Genomic DNA, 25,818 nt, shown 5'->3' with positions numbered 1-25,818 from the left:
AACACATTTACCACAAACTCATTAAACTATGAACCTAGTAAATATTGCATAACATTAAGTAATTAAACACCTAGCTTGTACACATCAACATACCGCCGGCCGGCCAAGACCGGATGGTCTTAGGTACATTGCCATTGTTCAACAGTTACTCATTGTTTGTCAATCGGTAGTATTACCGTGAGCTTGGTAATGGGACGAGTGTAGGTTCCATCGGCCGTCTTGATCTGAGCATAGATAGATTAAAATACGGCCTGGTCTCTATTACATGGGTGATAGTGCACATGCGCGAACTGAGTTCCCCAGAATCTGGGGAATTCGTTCACGTTAGTAAACCTTTGTAAAATTATACCGTAAACTAGTTTGTTTACTAGTTTCTTTCCGTATTATTTTTAACAAATACTTGTCTCCTGTGGCTTTATGCCCTCTATTGTGTTGTCAAGAAGGCTTACACACTTGTCTAAAGCCAAAAGAGGCTCTCTACGATGGTCCTATGGTTGCAGTTGGAAGCACAAAGTCAAAGACTTGCCATAGTCTGTCAGAAACCCTTTTAAATTTATATAATAGTCAACAAGGTTAATCATCAGCATGCAGCATTACAGTTTGGTGGAACCTCTAATGAAAGACACCAAATCGGATGAAAGTATAATTTTTATAGGAATATATATTGCAAAACTCTGATGACACTTTGTGATACTAATTTATTGTGCATGCATGCATAGTTCTCGGTTCAGTCAGGAAGTGTGATGTTTGCTGGTGCATGTGATTAATTTCTCACATGCTGCAGGAACCCGGGAGATCTGAGCATTGCTGATTGGTCAGTTCTCCCAACTAGATATTAACCCTTCCATGCATCATCACCATGCAGAGTCATGGACACCAACAGTCAAAGGTCAAAACGGAGAGGTAACTATATATACATGAGTCATATTAATTATGTTCATATCTTATCCACACATGTACGTACAACCCACAGTTTGTCTGGCCGTTTCAGTACCCCACCATTATCAATACAGGATACCCCATGCAGGTACCACTTTATAGTATAGTAGTATACCTACCCTCTAATGGGGGGCAGGAGTGAACCTCCACCCCCCAAATGTTGTAGAACAATGACATTCATCACACTAGTACTGTCTGTGATGTGCAATATGTAAATACATCTACTGTGATGCACTAGCATGTAAAAAGGGAACATTTGCGGTGTATTTACGCGCGCCAAATCTTACCCCCCAAACATTTAATCCTATAGATTAAACCCTGCCCATAGGAAAGGGATTGGAAATGCATCACGTGCGCCAATGTTTTCAATTGAGTCTGGGTGGTACAATCCTACTTACGATTTTCATGATTTAGTCAAGAGATCATTTGCTGCACTTTAAAGTATACCCATAGATAGTAAAGGAAAGGGATTGGGAACGCATGTGTTCTTTGGGACTATATATAGTTGATATAAAAGGGGGTGGAATCGTATTTTGTGAGTAGGTGGATACGTATACTGTTCAATTACAACCCGCCTAAAGTTATCTGAAAATTGTCCCACAAAAATGCACCAAAACAAGACAGTGGTTCATATCTCTGCATGTGACAGGTTGCCTCCTATCCACATGCAATGTAGTAGCAGTAGCCAAAATAAAAAAAAGGTATTATTATATTTTCGAGTATTAATTTCTGCTATTTCTGTGAATGAGAGTAAAATCTCTGTACTCGCAGATATCTAAAACCACTTGCGAGTATGAATAACATTAATTTCACAACTTGAGCAAGAATTTAATACCAGCAAAATGAGTTAAACAGCAAACAAATCTACCTAATTATATCAAATATGTCAATATGTGAAAATATGTCAAACATGTGAAAATATGTCACCTTAAGGTATTTGTGTTGAGTTCGGCCCCGAAAGTTATGTGGTCAACTATATACGGAAAATGCCAACTTTTAGCTGAAGAAGCGTGTTTTAGCAAGAAATCCAATGGTTGAATTTCAGTGAAGTAACAGTTATGACAACGATATGAAGGTCAAACTCAACACAAGTACCATTGAAATTGCACGCATTTCCCACACACGCAGTTTTAGAGAACCGGCATATAAATGAACTGGTGCAAGATACGTTAAATTATTATGGTATGTGTTGTAGAATTCCCTTAAATGCAGGAACTCTGGTGATCTGAGCAGTGCTGTCGACATTGACCCCTCCACCATCACCTGGAACAGGCTCATGCATGGATAACAACGATCGCTATCTCTGTAAGATCACAATCAGTCAGAGCAAGCTGAGAAAGGTCACAGCAGAGAGGTAAGTGGATATCATCTTACTAGCATACCCCTACACACAACCCACAGTTTGTCTTTCAGTACCCACCATTTTCAATACAGGATACCCTAGTACCACTTTAAAAACAGTGTGCAGTGCAAGAAAAAGTGTGCTCTATATACACTGTGAACATACTTGCTATAGCCTTAACTTAATTGGTGATGGATGTCTTGAGCACCAATCACCATTCCTCCCCCTAATTTAAACCCTCATACCCTGTTTGATATCTCTATGGCCAGTACTATATGGGAGCCTTTCACACTAATAACCTTGCAAAGTAAGATCACAATCGGTCAAAAGCAAGACTGCAGAGAGGTGCGTGGATATCATCTTACCAGCATACCACAAGTTTATACACACAACCCACAGTTTGTCTTTCAGTACCACCATTTATCAATACAGGATACCTCAAGTACCACTTTAGCCTGGTTCCAGGTAGCCAACCCTCTGAGTCAACCAAGCTATGATTAATTGTTAACAAAAAGTCATTTATACATCGTATTTATCATCCTGAATGATGAAATGAGATCATTATTATTTTGTTCTCACTATTAAAAAGTTGTGCAGTGCAAGAAAAATTGTATACCACATATAGTGGTCACTTATTGGTGATTTGTCTTGAGCACCAATCACCATTCCCCCTATAACCCTCAGACCCTGTTTGATATCTCTATGGCCAGTACTATACGTGAGCCTTTCACACTAATAACCTTGCAAAGTAGCAACCGGTGAGCACTGGCTGTTCTAATGAAAGACGCCATCAAACCAAACCTCATGTAAACCCTGTTTATTTAGCCCACTCACCTAATGAACTATATGTGGTTTGTGGTCTGTGCTCATACGCGACTGCAGTACTTTTACTCATAGAGTGTCAACAAAAACTGTAATCAAAATAATTATTTTAAAACATTGTTCACCTCCTCATCTCATCTTCTCAAATGACATGCATGTACAACCCCCTCATTCACACACACACACACAAGCTCATAGTTAATATACTATACACAACCTTCCCCCCTACACACACAGGCTTATAGCTAATGTACTGCTTAAAATACGTACAATGTTTATACATAATGATCGCGATTCTTAGAGCTATACCCCCCCCCCCCAGCTCCTGGTGAGGGCACCCGGCCACCTTAGACACGACTGACGGCTAGCCACAGGGGTCACTCGATTAAACCCCTACGTGCAAGGTGTGCAATTACAAACCCGGGTTTAGTGAAGCCCTTCTTGACAGCTACATTGTACATGTTATGTTGCACTCCAAAGTAGTTATGTTCAAGAAAATTTTGACCTGTATTTTATTCTCAAAATAACAGCCCTCATGTAAACCACGAGCACAACATAGACCACATCATTGCCATCACACAAGCAACCTCACAAACTTTATAATGGGCACATAACAGAGATTCTGTTTACACTATAGCCATGTAGTCTGAGGAATCACCCATAACTAATGTTTCCGTACAGACATGTGTTTCCAAAGCCTGTATATAGTTACCCCTTTATACCAGCATAATTCTCACCCAAAAACTTGAACTTTCTCAATGTACTCACCTTTGAAGTCCGAGCTGAATAATGAACAAGACGCAGGGGGTAGTGAGCAATAACTATGCACGAGTTCGAGCGTGCACCTCAGGCCAAGTGTTAGCTGTGTGTGTGTGTGTGTGCGTGTGCAGGGGGGGGCTGAGAGAGTGAAGCTGTGTGTTAGTAAGTGTATTGGGGTATAGAGCTATAGCATGCATGCACACAATACACACCGACAGGATCTAACTAGCCCAGAAAATAAAGTAAGCTATAACAGACGTACACATGAATTCCGCAAAATAGTTATTCGTATTACTAGAATAATTATTTTGCAAGCCAAATCAGCAGAAAAATTGACCTACGGATTGTGTGTAATTGACACTAATAATACTAATTGAGGTTTTGGGATTTTATTTTGGGAATTGATCAACACTCACAAAGTTCACATATGGCTCACAAAACATTCTAGCAATAAGATATGCACAGTTAGTGAAAAAATAATGTGCATCACGCCATGTGCAAATTGGTTTTATAGCAAAATCCCCTGTAGATGGCGCATGTGGCCCAGAAGGTCTAGACCTTTTCTTCCCCTATGTTTATTGTGCCGGGAGTCATCAGTGGACTGCACAACTAAATCTAGTTTGCAGTCTATCATTACGAGCACGTACGTATGATCCAGTGTGGTTCCTCTGATTAATCGTAATTACCCTTGACCTTTTGACAAGTGCCCACTGGTCTGTGTGACCACCCTCCCCAGGTCTCCTAAGAGTAGAGCCCACACCCTCAGCCACATGGTACATGTACCTGAGAGGAGGGTTAGTAATGTTCAATGAACACAATAATCCAGCAATGTGACTGTCGCTCTAACACTTACTTGTCCGTTGAAATTCTTGAGTGCAGAAACACACTGTTACATGTACGTGTAGCAGTCGTTGTAACAACAGCCAGCTTCTCTAGCGTAACTATAGTCAATATAGGGACCACTGGTGGGTGGGCGAAGTAATCCATGAATGATGAAGAGTGTAAAGAGGCGTCAATCCGAGAGGTTCGTCTCTGGTCAGTCGTGCGTGAGACAAGAGAGGGGTGGATCTGTGTGAGGGGGTGGGGTTGATGTGTACTGTATGTCATTAACACATACATTCAGTAGCTCTAAAGGAGGTCTATCACATCACATGAGTAAAGTGGGGAGGAGTTGGGGGATAGTAGGGGAACAAGTGGAGATCTAGAGTGAGGGATATTGGGCAAACTGTATGTGAAACGGTGAATGTCAATGGTAACATGTATGTGGTGTATGTGGTGTAAGGTCTTGGCTGCCATACAATGTGCTGTACACAGAAATGGTGAAATTGATCACTTTTAATGTTGAATATTCTAAAGTAAAGAAAATATAGCTCTAAAAGGTCGACTAAGCAACGCAACCACTATCACTAAACAAATAAATGTTATAAAAGAAGGAATAGCCCTTACTATGAAGTCGTGAGAGGTCAAGGCCTGTGGTGTGTCTAAAAGTATAGACTATACTGCAAACGTTTATGAACAGTAAAGCTTATCCATGGCATGAAACCATTCTATATAGCACTTATATAGATACATAATAACCAAGTCAAGCAATGTCTTTTGCTGTTTAGGCTTCGCAGCAGGGAAAGAGAAAAGTTGACATGGAGTAATTCAACTATACTCAACAAAAACTAAAAACAGAGTAAAGACAGCGGACTTAGACAAGTTAGAGCTTGTCAGTGGTGTAAACTTACTTCTCTAGAGTAACCTCCCAGCGGATAGGAGAGCTAGAAACAGTTGAAATACAACCAGAGTACGGTCAAAACAAAAATAATCGCGAGCGCGAAATCATAACGTGGAGTGTTTCAACCATTTACACAGGGAGGCCTGGTCACTTCCAATCCCCTTCCTTTTCAATCTATGGTTCTGTGCAGCACACCACTGCTCCTTTTAATGTTACATTCATTGTCTGGAATTAATCATAACCAGGCAGGTTTGAGAGGTGCTGCTGAATCTTACCTTAGCCACAAGGTGCTCATTAGCTCCCCACACTCTATCTGACATCTACCACATGGCAATAAGCTGGCAACAAGCTGGATCTTGCCTGGATTCACACTGGGCAGACAATGAATCAACACCTCTATCTGACATCTACCACATCCAACAAACTGTGTTGCCTTGCATGGTAGATGGTCAGATAGAGGTGTTGTGTGATACACCATACAAGCACTAGATGAATTCTTGAGGCTGTCAATAGATAAGCTAATGAGCCACCTTGTGGACAGACAATGAATCTGTGGCCTGCTCAACTCATGCCACAAGTCATGCCACAATAAGGCAAGAGAGGTGCTGCTGAATCTTGCCTTAGCCACAAGGTGCTCATTAGCTCCCCACACTCTATCTGACATCTACCACATGGCAACAAGCTGGCAACAAGCTGGATCTTGCCTGGATTCACACTGGGCAGACAATGAATCAACACCTCTATCTGACATCTACCACATCCAACAAACTGTGTTGCCTTGCATGGTAGATGGTCAGATAGAGGTGTTGTGTGATACACCATACAAGAATTCTTGAGGCTGTCAATAGATAAGCTAATGAGCCACCTTGTGGACAGACAATGAATCTGTGGCCTGCTCAACTCATGCCACAAGTCATGCCACAATAAGGCAAGATTCAGCTTGCAGCACTAGTTTGTTATGTGGTACTAGCAAGGACATAATTATGCTTCATACCCTTGGTATACAAGATATCAGATGAATATGTGGCTAAGGCAAGATTCAGCTTGTTCTCTTGATCAAGGCCTCCTGGTTTTGATTAATTCACACAGACAATGAATCAAGGACTAATGCTGCTACTGCTGCTTTTCATTTTGTGAAACTTGAATTGCAGGCAACAGCTATAGAGGCAGCCACTGGCATTAGCTATAATTATGCAATTACAAAATTATTTTGTTGGCTTGCCTGGAATTCATGCACTCCTGATGTGCAAAATATAGACAATTAATTGGGGTCCAGAACATAACATATAGGTGTAGCTACTGATTTGCTTACATATTGTATCCACAAACCAGATAAGTCCAACCTACAGGGTTTTGTAAAATCCTTGCAACAGGGCTAAACAGACACTGCAATGACTTCCATATATGGAAGTCAACTGCTGACTATAATATTTTGTGTACATGTATTTTGTGTACATGTATTGTATATGCAGCATACAGGGATACATGATTATCCCCCTCTGGCTCCAACCCCCTCCCCCCCCTCCGTACTCAGTCGTAAGACTGAGTGTCCATAGCCGGCAGGGTATTTAAATAACTGTTGACCTTTTTTTAAATGTTCTGGTGACTTTTTAAAATCCCCTCTAATTCAAAATCCTGTATGACACCCTGGTATGTGTATAGTTATTTGAATTGAAAGATGTCCAGAGAGCGTCAGCTCATAAGGTTGTAAGCATTCATAAGGTTGATAAACGAAACACCCTCCAAACAGTGGTATTGGCTGATATTGATAAGCGTGAAGACAGAAGGTCTTGTAACCAAATCTCCTCTGGCAATTTCTTTTGTCAGCTCCTGTCTCATCAACATTTCAGGATAACCATTGCATAATAATATTATTATAAGTCAGCAGGTGACTTCCATATATGGAAGTCATTGCTGTGTCTGTTTAGCCCTGTTGCAAGAATTCTGCAAAACCCTGTAAATGAATGCACACTAAAATTTTAACTGTAAAATTTGGGCTTGTGATGTAGTGTAGTAGTACTTCCCATGTAGATCTAGTGTCTAGATAGACACTGTTTTGGAGGTGGTCTATGGGGATTTAGAAGCCCAAAGGCTGATTTAGTATCCTGAGCATAGCAGGGTACTAAAGTGGTTAAGGGCTTCTAAATCACATGGACATGACAAAACAGTGTCTAACTATTATTTAAAACCCCCAAGTTCAAATAGCTCATTCCCAAGTAATTATAATTAAATTTTCCAGGTGTAGGTACATCAACTTTCCTCACATTTTGTCTGAATGTGCTCAGCTAACTTGTTGCTCGGTTCATTTTGGCAAAATGATGGGAGCTAAAACTTGTATGTATTGGAGCTGAGGGCCTGTATTTACTATCCACACTATTATAGGCTCAGCAGCTTGTTGACCTTGAGCATCAATCAAGCATAAATGATATATAGAAGGAATTGAATGCTGTGAAAGTAGAGTAGTAAATGTACTGAGTTGTGTGGAAAGTCAGCAGTAGTCTGTATTTTTTTACTTCACTTTGAGTTTTGTGATGTGTGGGTGGACTACATACACTACATTGTGCATAGCCTTGCAAGGTTTGGAAAACCACTAATTGTAGTGGAACTGTGGAGCCACTCAGTCAGGTGTGGTTAGGTGGCAATCTGGGCAAGCTTCAGCTTGTTCAGCTTGTTGCCTTGCTGTAGATGGTCAGATAGAGGTGTTGATTCCAAGTGAGCCTTGTTGCCTTGGTAGATGGTCAGATAGGGGTGTTGATTTCATTGTCTGCCCAGTGTGATACACCATACTACTACCACTGGATGAATTCTTGAGGCTGTCAAGTCATGTCACCTTGTTGACAGACAATGAATCTGTGGCCTGCTAAAAGGCAAGATTCAGCTTGCAGCACTAGTTTGTTATGTGGTACTAGCAAGGACATAATTATGCTTCTCTTCATACCCTTAATTGGTATACAAGATATCATGTGGCTAAGACAAGATTCAGCTTGTTCTCTTAATAAAGGCCTCCTGGTTTTGATTAATTCACATTTCACACAGACAATGAATCAAGGACTAATGCTGCTACTGCTGCTTTTCATTTTGTGAAACTTTACCTATATGAATTGCAGGCAACAGCTATGACTTGGGGCATAGAGGCAGCCACTGGCAATAGCTATAATTATGCAATTCCAAATTATTTTGTTGGCTTGCTGACATTATAACAGAAGCCAACTGTATTTACTACATTGTGGTTGCAGTGCTTTTGCAGTATAACCTGCAAAGCTTTTCAAGTACAACCTTTTCACCTCACTTGAAATAAAAAGAAACTACCACTAATTGACCTCAGGTATGTGTACATATAGTAATGGTCAGAGCTGGATGCTCATAGTTTCAAATTGTAAAGGTTGTGCAAGACCTACATCTATTTTTAGAGCATGTATTGATGTGTTTAGCCTTCTTTGAGTGAATCCTAGGCATTTAAGTAGACAGCATAATGTGGCAGCACTTTAGATCTCTGAACTTCTGAAGCAATTGGATCTGAATTTTAGGTAGTCGGCTTTTCACAAATAATTTCAATTCATCGTGAGATCATCTAGACCTTGGGCTGGCTTTATAAGCAGCGACACATCTCCAGTGAATTGAAATCTATCAACAACCCTCGGGCCAAACATGTAGTAGCTTCAGCAACAAACAATCTAGCTATCTGCTGCTTCCTGATGGTACAGCAATTGACAAGCTTTTGCCATACCATTCTCCACCTCAAGAAACAATAAAGTATACAAAGGGGCTGTAAATGGAAGCATCAGTCAACCAATAAACACATCCTCTCTACTCAGAGTGGGTAATACTTTAGAGCACTTGGGTAAAAGCAGCAGTCACACTGAGCCAGTAAAGACCCACTAGACAATAAACATTAAGCGACACACGAGTCCTACGTAGCTCTGATAAAGGGTTGATTGTACAACCTAACACAATTATTATCACTGTATACTCACCAGACTCGTAGCTGGTCACACGTTCCTTTGCTACATGTACTTGCTCCTCTCCTATGTTACTGAGACGAGATTGGCCAGCTCACTCCATGTTAATTGATCGTCTAGACCAACCCTTCATCCATTGGTCAATCACTTCTGTCAAGCAGCCAGCACTGTCGTTGGGACACGAATCACAACACACTGAGACAAAAAATACGGTAAATACCCCCTACACAATAAATTGGCTTCATCTGCAAATGGGTATATAGGGTCACGCTTTCACAAGCTAATTTGTTCTCTGCAAGGACAAGAGATGCAATACATAACACTAAAAGCAGTACTACTGTTAGCACACACGACGACATGTATATATAAAGAGGCTAGCTCTGAACCAGGTTTCTTGGTCTGGCTAGCTACATGTAAGACACATGCAGAAAAAATGCGTGGGTAGAAGGACATGAGGGGATGGTGATAACCAATGGTTTAGAGTTAGAGGTACACAGTTGGAGGATCACAACCATTTGTAATGGACACCGTATATAACGTATATAACGAAACAGACACTTTAGGTACATGCATGTACATGGATTATGACAGAGGGATAATTTGGAGATAAAATGTACGTACGCATGGCTAGTATTGCATTATAAATTTACATACATGCTGGTTTAACACATTACTTTGTAACCCTCACCTTTTACAGCCAGTCACTGGAGGTGCTTGGTGATCCCAAACCCTAGGCTCCCACTGCGGAGGAGATAACGTCTTTGTACAACCTAGCAATATGTACAATCATCCCAAAAAAACGAGTTGGTCTTTGCCATACCTGGAGTGGTGTATGTGCTGTGTGTGTGTATATGACACATGCTTATAGGCTGCATGTTACAGTATATCTTTGTGCTTTTGCACAAAGACAATAATAATGTACATGCATACAAAGATTAATGACTAATGCTGTTTATGATATTGGCAACGGTTCGAATTAAGGATTAATTGTACGTACTAAGTACTTTACATGCATCCATTCCTTAAAGGCTACAATAACTGTCACTGCTGGGCAATACTGTAGGCCAATACATCTCACCTTGATGATTATGGTGCAAGCAAGTAGCTAACTTTGGGACGTAACTATACATTGTCGTGTATAGTTACACATATAGAGTGCTTTTGGGGTGAAACTTAAGAATTAAACGTGAGAAACAAATGACCCACATCGAAGAGGGTACCGTATAACACGTTGACTTACTCTGATCGAGTCTTGTCTCTGTCGTTCTCAATGTGAGTGAATCGGGCAGCCAAATTCCTGGTTGGTAATTAGATCCATGAAAGTGTTGCTATAGAGAAACTCACTAGAGCTGCAAAAAAGAAAATATTGCTGTGAAAAAAAGCTAAATACTAACGTCGTAGGCGGTCACTGACTACCAGTTGAGTAGGGATCGCTGTGACCCTCCACGGAGCTATGAAATTGGGTGGAACCACCTACATATAGCATGATGATGTGGACACAATAAAGTGCAGATTTCCCCAGCGAGTATTGGTGTTCAAACCACCTTGGCAAACAAGCCGCTTCCTGCATATAAGTCACATTGTATAATTATCTGCCTATGATGAAGCTTATTTCACTCATGTTTGTGCGTCTTTCTGTGATCTCTATTGTTATCTGAACTCTGTCCAATAACTCTTCCCCATTTTTGTTTTTTGCACTTGTTATACCTATTATTCTCGAATGTATGTTACAGTTCAAGAGCACATGCTCCTCCAACCCTACTCTCCCAAAAATGTTTTTTGCACTTGTTATACCATTATTCTCGAATGTATGTCACAGTTCAAGAGCAGAGGAGGTATACGACATGCGTGCCTCGATTAGTGGGTAAAGACTTTAGAATGGATAAGTAACAGTCACAATGAGCCAAAACAGCCGGTAAAGACCCACCCACTAGACAATAAACACTATGTGAGACGGAGGTCCTATCTCTGAAGGGTCGATCATACATTATTATAACACTATAATGGAACACAGGGGGGGCAGAGCATATACAACACATAAAAAGTCTAACGAAACACGGGGGGGGGGGCACAGCGTATACAACATACAAAAAGTACGTTATTATAATAGTCTAATGGAACACAGGGGGGGGGGGGGCACAGCGTATGCAACAGCTTGTTTAACCATAGATACAGGAAGAGAGGGATTGGCAACGGATCACGTGCGCCCATAAGCCACATATAAAATTACATGAAATCAATACAGAGCTTGACAAGCCATCCGTGTTTCCCTCCCCAACGCGGTAGAACAACTTTTACGAACCTTTCCAAGCCCCCAAAACACTTCTATTCGATGCCCCTTGCTTGTAGGCATCATTTAGAGATGACAAAAACATAATTTCGATTGTTGTGAAGTAGCTAGAGGTACATGCGACACTATGTACCTCCTGCTACTATAATATAGCTAGAGCTGCCTAACTAAGTAGTGTACTGTGTAGCATATATGGCCTAAAGCACTAGCTGCATTGAACTGAAAGTTAAGCAGCAAAATGCTTATACTGACAGTAAAACAATCGTTTGTCTCTTATTTTGTGTCTGGCCATTTTTCCCAACGTTGAAAGTAGGCGGCCTCAATTAAACCGCAGGGAAACACGGATGGCTATTCGAGGCGCTTTTGTTGCCAATCCCTCTCTTCCTGTATCTATGCATGGTTTAACAAAAAGTACGTTAGTGTCTAATTGAGCACGTAACATTGGCCTGTGACCCTATTATAAATGATGCGACCAAAAGTGAGTGGGAGATATACATGCTGTGCAGGTGCACCTGAAAACGGGTTTTCTATAGAGAGGCTTTATTTGCTTATTTGCTGATTGAGAGGCATCTTTGTGTAGGAACATTTGCATTGGATGACTCGATCTAAAGTACACGTACATGTACGTGCAAGCTTCGTACTCTGAAAACATCATAGGAGCTGACCGTCAGGTGACCATCTGAGCCTGCACACCTCCTGTGTGTGACCTTGGTAGCGTTCGATTGGAAGAGAGGCCTCTATGGTCCTATAGGAACAGATCAGAGGAATACCATGTGACTGCATGCAGACATAATTGCTGTGGCCGAGAATAATTATGCTCTCGGTGCGCATGCGCAAGCGAGGTATACGGTAGTCCGTTTGTGTGTGTGTGTTAATGCTGAAAGTGAAAGTTATAGTCTAATGGAGCGGGGGGGGGGGGGGCATATACAACAGCTGCTATTTAGATCAGAATACACATCACCACCACGACTCACATCTCTTGACTGTAACTGTTTAAATACTGCCAGTTCAGTTCCTCACATCAAAATAGCGTCATTCTCAATGAATCCAAACTGTACATCACCTGCAGAACGAATAGGCAAATGGACCAAGTGAAATGTATGTGAGAAACAAAAACCTAAGGTAAATCGGCATGTTAATAGGGCATGTTAATTATCCTAGCTTGCACTGTTCTGGACATAGTTTTGTACTTACTGTAGACTAAATTTTTACAGTGAGGGAGTAAAATTATCTGAACATACATGTAGATGAGCATGTAAAGTTTAGTTTTGTACTTACAGTAAGTACTTACCATACGTACATGTAGAACACATTGACGCACTCTCTCTTATAAGTCTTCTCTCTCGACATTTGTCGCTCTCAATCTGGGAAAACTGGGCAGCCATACTCCTGCTACCTCTACCTGGTGTTACGCAACCTGATTGGTCAGATCCATGAGAAGGCATTGCTATGGAGAAACATTTACTGGACAGGTGTGCTTGAGCTGCAGAAAAGGCTGTGACAAAAAGCCATACACTTACAGAACGGAGATTGATCATGTCGATCATCCATCATTGGTATAGCCCAGAAGGTCTAGACCTTTTCGTCCCTAATGTTTATTGTGCCGGGACTCATCAGTGGACTGCACACGCACTCAGTAACAAAATCTACCTTGCTCGCACTATATTAGAGGTTCCTAGCTAATAATACTTGCAAGTATGATCCAGTGTGAATTTTGATTGGTCATGCAGAAAATCTGACCGATTAAGCACCATTAGGCACCTCGATGCTCTTCAACAGAGATTTAGAAAAGATTGTTCTTGTCTCGGTCTCTGAGTAATCTAGCGCTATATTCAGAGCTAACCAGCTTACACAATAAACTGCACTGACAAATGTATCACTTCCTGGTGGGCGTATTCTCGCCTATGCAGGAACTTTCACTCAAAAGTGGGGGTGGGCGTAATTTCGGACGTGGGCGTAATCTCGGTAGAGCACGGTATACAACTGCCACTGGAGATGACATTGGGCCTCTGCTACGTCACTACAATGTGTAGGCTTCTCGTGGAATATTAAGATTTTCACATACTTTGGTACTAAAATTCCACTATGGTCTCGAGTGGCAGCTAACTTGTAATGCTTTGAGGCTATAGTTTATGTACAGCCACTACTGCGTCATGCATACCTTCCCCACCTCAAAATAAGAGAAAACTGGATATTGGTTCATCTGGTGAGCAGATCATGGCGGTGCATGCATAATTATGTTATGTAACAGCATGTGTCCTTCATGCAAGTGTCCTCTGAATGCTGTCACCGTTTTGTTTTTCAAGTGGTGGGTCAACTATTATACTATAATTATGGTTTAATACTGAAACTATAGATAAAACCATTTGACACACGTCACTGTCTCTATAGCTACCCTCCATGAATATGATTAGTGTGATCACGTAATATTACGGTGTAGCCTCAACACTGATAACTTCCATACTGGGCTGTGGTCAGACACACTACTATAGGGTGATTTGTGTCTGAAATGTGTCTGAAAGCTATCTGAAATACATAATTTGACTGATTTCTATCTGTCTAAGAAATCTGAAATCAGGCCGTATAGCAGGTAATTTTGGGGAGATTGTTATGCCTTGGTGCGCATGCACAAGCGAGGTATACGGTAGTGTGTCTGTCTGTCTGTCAGTCTGTGTGTCTGTGCATTCGTAGACTGCTACAGCTGCTCAAATGACATTCGAGTAAGAGTTTCTATAGGCTTTTAGTCATGTTTTCTTGGATTTTATTGATGGATTTGCAAAATAATGCTTGGTTCTCGAGTTAGAGTCTATGCCTACTTGGAATGCTATTGCAGCCTTTTCAGAAGAGTGTGTAGCAAAACTTGTCCACCAAATGTTGCTACTCTACTTAGTAATTAGCTCTGCACTAGAACGTTATAGCTATTGGTATAGCTGCAAGGCTCTGCTGATGCAGCCATTAATTTCAGACTTGAATTTTGGCATCGATCGTTTTAACAACATATTATGGTCGATCACCTCTTCAAGTTTGCATGCAGCAAAACAAAATTATTCATCATGATAAAGAAGCTATAATACTAGCTTTATGTTATGTAGCTTTCATTTGTACAGCAATACAATGTGCTGAATTATTTATTACTATAATGTCTTTAGACCCATCGCTGGAACCTTCTGAGGATCGAAACAACTCACAACCATGCACCTCCTCCCAGGGCACCTCAATTTTTAGAGACCAATTAGGCATGCATCATCACATGGAGGGTGAAAACTCTCAACCCAGTAATTTTTGTAACAGGCAACTCCCCCATGATCAGTTCACCATTATTTATTACAATTGTCGAAGTCTTCTGCCAAAATATGACGAGCTTCTTGCTGTATGCCAAACATTTAGCCCTGATGTTCTCTGTCTCGTGGAAATTTGGTTATGTAAAGATATTAAAGATAGATAATTAAATTATTATTTTGTTCGTCAAGATAGAAATAGACATGGTGGTGGCGTTGCTATGTATATACAATAGTGTTAAATATTCAGTTTTACTTACAGCACCCCCAGGCCTGGAGTTTTTGTTAGTCTCCCTTCTCAGAAACCATCTTAAATTCAGTCTTGCATGGAGTTTTCTACCGTCCACCGTCATCTATTTTTAATACTTTATCAAATGTTTTACTTTCTATATACCTTTTTATCCAATTTAGTTATTGTTGGAGACTTTAATATTAGCATTACCTGTACTCCCACTTGTTAAGTTTTATTCACTGTCACAAATTGTTAACTTTCCAACTCATCCTGATCAGTCATCAACTATTGATTTAGTTCTTGTCCAAGCAATATTAAACGCTGCAATGCGATTCCAAGCTAGCAAACTCTGGCCATCTGGGACTCTCTCTATTTGTGAACCACCGCTGAACAGAGAAAATATTGGAAAATCTGGCAATATTCGGCAGCAGACTCTAATGAGCTCTTGGACATGATTGATTGGGAAGAAAAAGTAAATTCTGATGATGTTAACTCCAGTGTACTTGCCTGGCAATCACTATTCCTGCAGATTATGGAACTCAGTATTCCATGTACAACTATCAAGGTGAAAAGTAAAACCCCATGAATTATTAAAGAGGGGGAACACTTACTTTCACAGAGCTAAATCATCTAACTGCCTTATAGGGATCCCCCTCCCCCAACTGGGTGCATAGTTACTTACTGGAGAGGAAACAGTTTGTGGGAATTGATGGCAGTAACTCAGGCAGCTTAGATGTTCTTTCAGGTGTGCCCCAAGGCTTGGTTTTGGGTCCAATATTGTTCATTACGTACATAAACCAAGTCACAGATGTTATTTCTCAAGCCAGTAATTAATATGTTTGCTGATGACATGGCCTTGTACAGAGTTATCACATCTTCTAATGACTACGTTGATCTCCAAAATGACATTACAGAAGTCTCAAATGTTTTGAACACCAAATTATTAGAATTCAATCTTGGCAAGTGTAAGTTTATGTCTGTTTCTAAGAAAACTTCGCGCTCATGGAAGGCCCCAACTCTACTTTTAAATGGTTATGTATACTGCAGCAGGTTTTTAACTAGGAATTACCATATCGGCTGAGTTGAGCTGGCACACTCATCAATACCATCTGCAATAAAACAAGGAAGTTGATAGGACTCCTACATCGCCGGTTCTCAGGCAATTCTTCTCCAACAACACTATTAAAGTTGTATACATCCTTTGTGAGACCACATCTGGAATATACTTCCTCTGTGTGGAACCTATTTCACAAGTCGGAAATCAACAATCTATAAAAAAAGTTCAGAGATTCGCTATGAGAGTCTGTTTGAAGAAATGGAATTTGAGGAGTGAAGAATTGCTTACCTTGACCAGGCTTCCTACTCTACAGTTGAGGCGCCTGTTAAAAATACTGCACAATCTGACTAACTTCCCAAACAATCCAACAACTAAAAGAAATCTGATGTTCAGCAGCAGAACAGTTAACTGTTTCTCTCTGGTCCCCTACAAATGTAGAACATCCTTGTACAAATTTCCTTTTTTTTCCCTCATGCAATCACACATGCAGTATGGAATAAGCTTGTTAGCCACAAGGAATTTGCTTCAGTAGACTGTGCTAGTATATTATGTTCATTTAAGACATATTTTTGTATTCTTACTTAGTTGACATGTTGTAGCTAATAAAACGTATGTGTTAATGTTTTAATTTTTATATTATAGGACACACTTCACTCTAGCTTTATAGCTATTTGTTGTATCCTTATACTACTGTCTGTGCTTAAAATTCTCTCTTACTCTGCTTTGCTCCCACTGTTTGGCTACAGGCCCGCCATATTAAATAACATGCAGTTGCTTTAGATCGTTGAAGACTCTTCAAGCCATTAGATAGGCTCTGTTTCCATTCAGCTCCTCTCCTATAATGACTGTGTGGAATTCAATTCTGTCAACAATTGCAATCAACGATAATAACGTATAATTATACCTCTTCACCTCTTCGATCTATTAAAGCAAAACAACGGTGAGAGGCATTAGCACAGCGCAGCTTGCAACACTCGTTAATAAATCAGCATGCAAGTCAATAACGAAATGTAAGTTCATAATGCAAACTACCTACATAATATATACCTTACATACATGTGTCTATACCTGATTTAGGCGTATACTATAACTATTCAATTGTCTCTATTTCTAAGGTGGAAATCAGTTGCGGCTGTTGCTTAGGGCACAGGTATTCCGCTTCTCATAATTTTGTACTCCTTTCCTGCCACTAGATAGTGAACTCTGGTCACCATGGTTACAAGATCTTCGTCTTTGTGCCGTTCTTTAAGCACTTTGCAAAGGACTTGTATGTATGGTGAGCCCGTCTTTGAACTTTGGAATCGATCGTGGTCTCACTTTTTGCACCAATGTAAGTTTAGGCTGTAGATCTATATATAGTAACTTCATGTTGTATATAGTTTTGGTGCCTCCACCGTGGCATCAGCACCTGCATGCATGCTAACACTGTCAGACAATACAAATGTAGATCAAATTAATGGGTTTCTCTGATAATTTCATAATAATCATAATTATAGTAAGGGCAGAAAATAAGATTATCCGGACACCTTGGTTCCAGCATACATAGAGTTCCAGAAGCAGGCCAGATAACCGAATTAAACGTGGGCGTCTGCGCATGCGCAAAAGATAAATTTTGCTTGCACGTGTGTCCTATAACAGTTGCAGAGTTGTCAGTGGAGCTAGGGTTTGTTTCGTTTAAATGAACCTCACTTTATTAATAGAAAGTAAAGCATAAACAATCAATCATACCTATAGACCTGGATTAATGCATTAATTGTGATACAAAAGGAGTAGTATATCTAATCAAACTACAAAAGTAATTGCATGCATGCATGCATAGCCTATTAGTAAACTATTATATATTATAGCTAGAAAGTTCCAGTTGCATGTATCTTATAATTACACTCTTGCTGTTCAATTACTAGTTGAACTTTACTTGACCTCTTAGAGTAGAAACAAGTTGTGGCTGTTGTCGGTATAAGGGCTTTGTATTCCCGATATTATGGGGATTTTCTGCCTCTTTGAAATGAACCCTGGTTACCATCGTCACAAGATCTTCATCTTTGTAATGTGTTTCAAGAACGTTGCAAAGGGTTTGTATATACGATGCACCGTGATCTGGGTTTCGTGTTGCTGCGGTTTCAAACGAAGAGGCAAATCCGTAGAAAAAGTCACTGTCACGAGGAAGAGATGGTATACCCGTGTCGAGATTTTCAACCGGAAGAGAAGGATCAGTTGGTACGTCTTTTGTGCAATCAAGTTCTGATGGTGTGTCTCTACCTTGGCAAGCTTGAATAAAAAAGATTTTAGGCTTTTGGTGCAAATACTTTTGACAAGGATTTGGGGGTTCGACTAGAGCTCTTGAAATTTCAGCTATTTTGATCGTACTTCCATCCAGTCCTACTATTGCACCTTCTTCTCCGTGTGCCAAAATGCAGCAAATAAAGCTATCGGGATTTGAATTTTTGTTGGCATGCTCAACAACTGTTGTTTTTATATCATCTGCTGTTGGTAAATCATCTACAGACTCTACGGCATATCCCAACGTCTCGAGAGCCTTTTTCAACTCCTTCTTGTCCTCGTTAGAACCTTTTCTAACCGTTAATGGAGTTTTATAATTGACGTTGTTGATGATTAGGGCATTTCCATGTAGTTGGTTTGTCATTGTGTACTTATAAGGTGGTTCAAGACGGCCTGGCGTTTTTAATACATCACCTATACAAAACAAAACGGGAAACTGACAGCATGCATGTAAACATGCATGCAAACTGTATACCATAGAATGTTTTGCGAGTATCAAACATTTGCGAACTTTGCGATGGTCGATCAATTCGCAACAATAAAATCCGCAAAGCCTATTATTATTACTAGTAAATACACACGATCCTTGCCAGAATGCAATTATTATAGATGTAAGGGTCAAATTTTCTGCTGATTTGGCTCATTCGCAAAAGTTTTTCACCTGCAAAATATTCTAGTAATACGGTATATGCACATGCTATTTCAAGATGGTTAAAATATTCACCGCTTTTAATTCTTTTGATCTGCCCACTGTCTGGACTATCATCTTGCTTTCTCTTCTTTCGAGCTATATAGGGAATAAAGCGATATATACATGGCTGTATACAGCATAATTATACCGTTATTCCTTCGTTCTATTAATTTTATTATAGTGTATGCAAGTTATGTGGTATAATTTTATGCTGGTGTGTGTTTTGCTCTACCTATGTATACCATGCACTCTATATAATTATGTATTAATTATGCTGTGAGTTAACTTCTTTCTTATAGAAAGTATCATCTATAGCTATAGCCACAATCAAATTTTGTTTATGTATATACCGGCCTATAATAAATTTATTACATAGAAGACACAGTATTAATGTAGAAGTACTGCATGGTGGTGTGTTTACCTGGTGTTTCACTGTCAATGGAATCGTCTTGACTCTTTGGATTTGAAACTGCAGGTGCACGCACATACATTATATATAGACACAGTATTAATAGAAGTACATGCAGCATGGTGGTGTGTTTACCTGGTGTTTCACTGTCAATGGAATCGTCTTGACTCCTTGGATTTGAAACTGCAGGTGCACATACATGCAGTAGCAGTAGAACCAAGCACTCAATATTGTGTTTTTATGTTTTAGTCATGCAATATATATGCAGTATAAATTATAGGAAGTATTATTTGAGTTAACATTATAGTTATGAATGAGCTGTTTAACAATGTAACGTGAAAAATGCATGCATAATTATATATAGTTGCCTTTGTATAACAAGGTATACCAAATTCAGAACATGCAGACAAATGGGGCATGAGATATATAATACTCACCTTTTGCTGCTAGTTTAGTGAGTTTTATCGAAGATTTGCTTAAAACTTCTGTAAGTAGTTTCCTGGTTACAGATCTCCTTTGGAGAACGATAGTCAGCATTTCTCTAAGTGCATCTTTTGCATCTTTACACTTTTCATCTATTGCTGCAATTTCGTATGCTTCAAGACCTAGTGCCCCTCCTATATACTTCCATTGCATTTGAGCTTCTAGCAGCTCTGTTAGTAGTGAATCTAGATCAAGCTCTAGATCCATATATACTCGTCGATTCTCTGAACAATAATGAATTATTACACTGCAAACTATTACTTGAGATTAGGTCACTTTGTTTGAAGGACTTCTTTACTGTGGCATGCCGTCTTGTGACTAGTTGATTGACGTTGGTCAAGGCAAGACTTATGGAAAGGTTACAGCAGAGCTAGAGGTGACTGGATCATCACATGGAGTGGTAAACCAACAAGCCTTACTACACAACCCACGGTTTACCATTGTCAATACAGGATACAGAGTATCCTCAGAAGCATTAGAGTTCGGTGGAATCTCTAATGAAAGACACCATCAAACCAAACCGCATGCATGCAAACCTTGAGTGAAAGTATAAGTACATGTTTTATCCATATAATTATACAAATCTGATGACACTTTGTGATACTAATTTATCGTTCATGCATGCATGGTCTCGGTTCAGTCAAAGTGTCTATAGTGTGATTAATTTCTCACATGCATGCAGGAACCCGCGGGAGATCTGAGCAGTGCTGAGATTGATCAGTTCTCCCGACTAGATATTGACCCCTCCACCACCGCCATGCACGAACAGTATTTTTAACATCACAAACAGTCAGGGAAAGATTGAGAAAGGTCAAAGCAGAGAGGTGTCTGTCTATACATGGTTCATAATACGTTCATATCTTATCCACAAATATACAACCCACAGTTTGTCTTTCAGTACCCACCATTATCAATACAGGATACCTCAGGTACCACTTAATTTATAGGGCATCCACCCTTCATTCAACCATCTATGATTCAGCATATAATAGCGGTAAGCCTGTCTTCCAGGTGCACAAGTCAACCCTTCAACCATGGAGGCTACAATGCATGAAATGGGACCATTATGCTAAAAAGGCTCTGGGAAAACAGTTGACTGTGCATAATTAGTATGGATTCGTGTTCTTTAACTTGGTGATGCTCCAAACCTTATCATTCACCCTATATTTACCTTCAAACCCAGGTTGATATCTCAGTATAGTCATGCAGTGAGCTGATGGCAATATTCGCTCTCACTACTGATCGACCTGGCAGATATAAAGGAGTAAATTGGACGAATTGTGGTGACCATGCAGTATAGCAACCAGCTAGGGTGATCCTATAAACAGCAAATGATAATTATAAGAGTGACAAGAGCACTGGCTGTTATAATGAAGGATGCCATCAAACCACTCATGCAAACATTAGGTGAGATATTTTTAACTCACCTATAATAATTATGTGACATGCATGCATGAGTGCATGTCCCAATAATTATAGTGCATGGAGATTGCATGTGTTTTGTGGTCTGTGTTCACATGTGATACAAATTCTGTGTGGTAAATTCCTTACTGTAGAAATGTGCTGATAAACAAAACTGATCACCTTTTTATTCGTCAGAGGGCTCACCTGGGTTTGTACGCTGGACCGTTTGCCAACATCGCCCATGGAACTTGTCTATCCTGACAGACAAGGCTGGTGGGAGAGGAGATTTTTGATCACAAAGGCGGGGTTTGAAGCCGACATTGGTATGGAAGAATATAATACACATACAGTGGTGAGTGGGCGGGCGTATTGTACATGTAATAGTTGTATCTAGGATGTATTGGATTTGTACCCGAGGGCAGTTCTATGTATTTGGAATACCTGCACGAGGATATACCAATACACACGTAGATATCCATGCATGCATGGCTTGTACTATGAAACACTTGATTAGAAGTGAGTAGTATAGTCAACTCTCTTTGATCTCTGCCGTGCACGCACTGTGTATACCGTATAGCGCGAAATTTTCGAGGGGCTTAATTTTCGTGGATTTCGTGGGTTAGCAATCCTACACGAAAATTAAGTCCACGAAAATCGTTCTTTACCTGCTATAACGTGCAAGATTTAAAGGCGTGGCTTCCGGAAAGCAGTCATTCCGCGAACATTGTGCAACGAAAATACTTTTAGAGGCCAATCCACGAAATATAAGTGCCTCGAAAATTTCGCGCTATACGGTATATGTATTGTGTGGGTGTGCTTGCACACCTTCACATTTTTGTGCTTCCCACAATTTTTGTTACGGTAGTTTTCTAAAACAGAGGTGTTTAAGCTGACTATACAGTCATGTACCATAGGTTGTACATATGTACAGTAACACCCCCGAGGGTACAGGGCATTTGTACCCTATAGAGTATCCTGAGAGTTTCATCCTTATAGTGTCAGAGCACATCATGGTACAAGTACGTAGATATAATTTATGACATTAAAAAAAGAAAGTGATCATAAGGAAAGGGTCCTTTAAGTTTTGCATTTGTGTATAGATGCCAACAAAATTGTTTGGGCCCTTTTACACTGTGCAACCAAGCCTTGGTGCAACTCTAACTGACCTTGTTACATACATTCTGAATCACATGAAGCAAGTACCATATAGCGGGTAATTTTCGGGGGACAAAATATTCGTGGTTCAGCAATAAATTATTGAGACATTTCGTGGGTAATAATTTCGTGGTTGGAGCTTGCTCTGCAGGTAAAGGTAAGCAAGGTTGCTTCATTCGTGGGTAAATATTCGTAGTCAGACCTTCAACCACAAAAACCACGAATATTTTGCCCCACGAAAATTACCCTCTATACGGTAGTAGTATGGGTGGATCATGACTTTTTTGTGGGGGGCTGGTAGATTGTTTTGATATTGGAATGTGGGAGGCATGCACACTCTGTTTTGTGATAGCCCACCCATTTGAAAGACATGTAGTACAATTGAAAGTGCCTGTGACTTATAGATCTATATATATACGTGTACAGTCAAGCTATACAATAAGGTAAGTTACAAGGCCAATTATCTGACCTTAATTATATGGCTAATGGTTTTTCTAACATGTAAACAAACGTGTACACTTGTCACAGCATGTATATAGCTTCTTAGTTGTTCTATTATAATTATATACTGCTTGTGCACGATACTAACTTTTACAGATGCCATTAACTGAAGAAGATTTGAGCAAACTCTTGGATGAGCTTAGTTCAGTATCTTTTATTTGGAGGCGAATTGGTGTGGAGCTGGGTGTTCGAACTGGAATTCTTGAAAACCAAAAAGGCAAAGAAAACAAAGATGCCCTAATGGACATGTTGATCTTTGCTCTTCGGAATATTGAATTTGATTGGGAAGATATTGCTAGCGCTTTGTTTAAGGCAGAGGAAAGGAAGGTAGCAAGGAAAATCCAAGAAAAATATTGTCCTTCAAAGAAAATCGAAGGAGATGATAGTGGTGAGTATATTTTCATAGAGCTTAACTTTTGCAGTTTGATTGCATTTGTCAAATACCTGTTTTGTTTCATAGGTGGTCCTTCCCCCAAGAAACTTAAAGGACAATCTTATCAGTATACGATGAACATCCAACCACACGGAAGAGCCCTGATCATCAATAATGTCAAATATCCAAATAATCCTAGATATGGTTCCGACAGGGACAAGGAGGCATTGCAAAAGGCTCTCAAGACGTTGGGATATGCCGTCGAGTCTGTAGATGATTTATCAACAGCAGATGATATAAAAACAACAGTTGTTGAACATGCCAACAAAGATGAAAATGCTGATAGCTTTATTTGCTGCATCCTGGCACATGGAAAAGAAGGTGCAATACAAGGACTGGATGGAAGTACAGTCAAAATAGCAGATATTGCGAGAGCTTTAGTCAATTCCAAAAATCTTTGCCAAAAGTATTTGCATCAAAAGCCCAAAATCTTTTTCATTCAAGCTTGCCAAGGAAGTGACTTACCACCATCATCAACAATTACTGATTGCTTGGAAGACGTACCACCTCTGGATTCTTCTCTTCAGGTTGAAACTACTGACACAGCCACGCCATCTCTTCCTCGTGACAGCGACTTTTTCTACGGATTTGCCACTTCTTTCGAAACCAGAGCAACAAGAAATAATCTGTTAGGCTCGTCATACATACAAGAACTTTGCAATGTTCTCCAATCGTATTACAAAGATGAAGATCTTGTGACCATGGTAACTAGGGTTCATTACCAAGAGGCAGAAAAAGTTCATAACCTTGATCAAGGGCCTTACCGACAACAGCCACAACTTGTTTCTACCCTAAGAGGTCAAGTAAAATTCAACTAGTATGAATGAGCAACAATTTAAGAGCTAGTGTATATAGGACACACCTAAAACTTTCTAGCTAGTTTATAATTATTGACACATTTACAGTTTAATAATCTCACCTTTCGTATATCAACAGGTTATATAATTATGGTACGTAACTTGTTTGGAATTGATCCTCGTCTTTGCATGGTCTGTTGCATCATCTCGCTTCTTTATTTAGAATGTGTGCATGGTTCATTTTACATGCATTCGTTGGAAACGTACTACTACTCTGATAATAATTTTTATGCATGACATATGAACTTTATTTGCTGTTATGTTATATTTTCACAGCCGGGTGATCTGAGCAGTGCTAAGATTGATCAATTCTTACAACTGGACACTGACCCCTCCTCCATCACCTGGAATAGTCTCATGAATCAGCCGCCGTTCTTTTGGAACCACCGTCTGAGCACTCTTAATTGTCATGAAGTCATTTCAAAATGGAATGTTGATTGCTCACAAAACCAATGGAATGTAATTAAATCGTGATCTTACGCCCACACATATTTCCTAATTGTTTTTTTTTTTTTTTTTTGGCGTGAAAGCTCTCCATCTCGGGGCTAAGAAAAAATTACATTGTACAAAAGAAGGAGGTAGTTTAGTGATAGTAATTATGTAGCAGTAAAAAATAAAAACAAAGCGAATATAAGTAGTTCATAGATGAATTATGTATTCAGGGGGGGGGCTCGCCCCTCCTGAGATACAAGGTTGATATTGTCCATGTAGACAGGTCTGTGCAGCGATGAACGGCTTCCTCTAATGCACATTATTGCAGAGCGGATCGATGCAAAGGATAGCCTGCATCTGAGCCATCCCATTACTGCTGGGTACGGATTTTGTCTTTTTGAGGATAACAGATCAGCGAGCCTCTTGTAAAAAGTTGCTGCTTCTTTGCCCATTCCTCCCCAGGTTGAGAGGACTAAGGGTGTGAAGACTCCCCGCTTGATTTCTCTGACCCTTTGTCCGTATTCCCTCTTTTTTGCTTGCTCGTGTCTCCTGTAGGCATCTCCGGAACGGTTACTAGGTGCGTTAGGGTAGAATACCCTTACATCAAAAAATGCATCTTGGTGGTTGTTCCAGAAGCCTCTTGCACGAATATCGGGGCGAGCATGGTTGCTTGTGTTTACTGATCTGGCAGAGAAGAGCTCTCCAGTGAGGGGCTGGAGGGGTGGCTCTGTAGCGACATTATGGCATACTTCTGTGAGCAGTGAGGCTGTGATGT

The 25,818-nt window shown here is 40.1% G+C and overlaps 2 protein-coding genes and 1 long non-coding RNA gene across 9 annotated transcripts; 1 reads left to right on the top strand and 2 right to left on the bottom strand.

Annotated features, from left to right (window-relative positions):
- Positions 1–1,206: 1,206 nt before the first annotated feature.
- On the bottom strand, positions 1,207–13,162 carry LOC135344647 (uncharacterized). Of its 4 annotated transcripts, XR_010397492.1 has the most exons (10): positions 13,123–13,162; positions 12,806–12,894; positions 12,452–12,576; positions 10,782–10,890; positions 10,362–10,378; positions 10,230–10,311; positions 9,557–9,736; positions 4,716–4,930; positions 4,510–4,645; positions 1,207–3,965 (listed from the first exon to the last, which is right to left on the bottom strand). It is a non-coding gene; the product is annotated as an uncharacterized LOC135344647 (long non-coding RNA). The 4 variants fall into 4 exon arrangements; XR_010397491.1 differs by having other exon boundaries at positions 10,230–10,378; positions 12,473–12,576; XR_010397490.1 differs by having other exon boundaries at positions 1,209–3,965; positions 9,557–9,708; positions 10,230–10,378.
- Positions 13,163–18,125: 4,963 nt separating this feature from the next.
- On the bottom strand, positions 18,126–20,665 carry LOC135344613 (caspase-7-like). Of its 3 annotated transcripts, XM_064541861.1 has the most exons (5): positions 20,216–20,664; positions 19,914–19,961; positions 19,791–19,838; positions 19,403–19,465; positions 18,126–19,092 (listed from the first exon to the last, which is right to left on the bottom strand). In XM_064541861.1, the coding sequence occupies exons 1-5, from the start codon at positions 20,466–20,468 to the stop codon at positions 18,299–18,301; spliced, it is 1,206 nt and encodes a 401-aa protein (XP_064397931.1). In that variant the 5' UTR covers positions 20,469–20,664; the 3' UTR covers positions 18,126–18,298. The 3 variants fall into 3 exon arrangements, with proteins under 3 accessions (XP_064397931.1, XP_064397933.1, XP_064397932.1); XM_064541863.1 differs by lacking the exon at positions 19,791–19,838 and having other exon boundaries at positions 20,216–20,665; XM_064541862.1 differs by lacking the exon at positions 19,914–19,961 and having other exon boundaries at positions 20,216–20,665.
- A 587-nt stretch (positions 20,666–21,252) lies between these two features.
- Positions 21,253–24,687, top strand: LOC135344615 (caspase-7-like). Of its 2 annotated transcripts, XM_064541866.1 has the most exons (4): positions 21,253–21,668; positions 21,861–22,017; positions 23,418–23,709; positions 23,782–24,687. In XM_064541866.1, exons 2-4 carry the CDS (start codon positions 21,907–21,909, stop codon positions 24,570–24,572), a joined length of 1,194 nt encoding a protein of 397 aa, XP_064397936.1. In that variant the 5' UTR covers positions 21,253–21,668; positions 21,861–21,906; the 3' UTR covers positions 24,573–24,687. The 2 variants fall into 2 exon arrangements, with proteins under 2 accessions (XP_064397936.1, XP_064397937.1); XM_064541867.1 differs by lacking the exons at positions 21,253–21,668; positions 21,861–22,017 and adding an exon at positions 23,111–23,263.
- Positions 24,688–25,818: the final 1,131 nt, after the last annotated feature.

Source organism: Halichondria panicea, chromosome 11, assembly GCF_963675165.1.
Source record: "Halichondria panicea chromosome 11, odHalPani1.1, whole genome shotgun sequence".
Classification (NCBI taxonomy): domain Eukaryota; kingdom Metazoa; phylum Porifera; class Demospongiae; order Suberitida; family Halichondriidae; genus Halichondria; species Halichondria panicea.
This window is presented reverse-complemented; position numbering and strand designations above follow the sequence as displayed.

What these genes read in the sequence shown, in the direction of transcription:
- LOC135344613 (XM_064541861.1), bottom strand. Translation starts at nt 20,468, where the DNA reads ATGGATCTAGAGCTTGATCTAGATTCACTACTAACAGAGCTGCTAGAA. An exon ending in CACTAAACTAGCAGCAAAAG is followed by an intron (nt 19,962 to 20,215) that starts GTGAGTATTATA and finishes GTGCACCTGCAG; the next exon opens with TTTCAAATCCAAGGAGTCAA. An exon ending in CATTGACAGTGAAACACCAG is followed by an intron (nt 19,839 to 19,913) that starts GTAAACACACCA and finishes GTGCACCTGCAG; the next exon opens with TTTCAAATCCAAAGAGTCAA.
- LOC135344615 (XM_064541866.1), top strand. Translation starts at nt 21,907, where the DNA reads ATGGAACTTGTCTATCCTGACAGACAAGGCTGGTGGGAGAGGAGATTT. An exon ending in AATATAATACACATACAGTG is followed by an intron (nt 22,018 to 23,417) that starts GTGAGTGGGCGG and finishes TAACTTTTACAG; the next exon opens with ATGCCATTAACTGAAGAAGA. An exon ending in AATCGAAGGAGATGATAGTG is followed by an intron (nt 23,710 to 23,781) that starts GTGAGTATATTT and finishes TTTGTTTCATAG; the next exon opens with GTGGTCCTTCCCCCAAGAAA.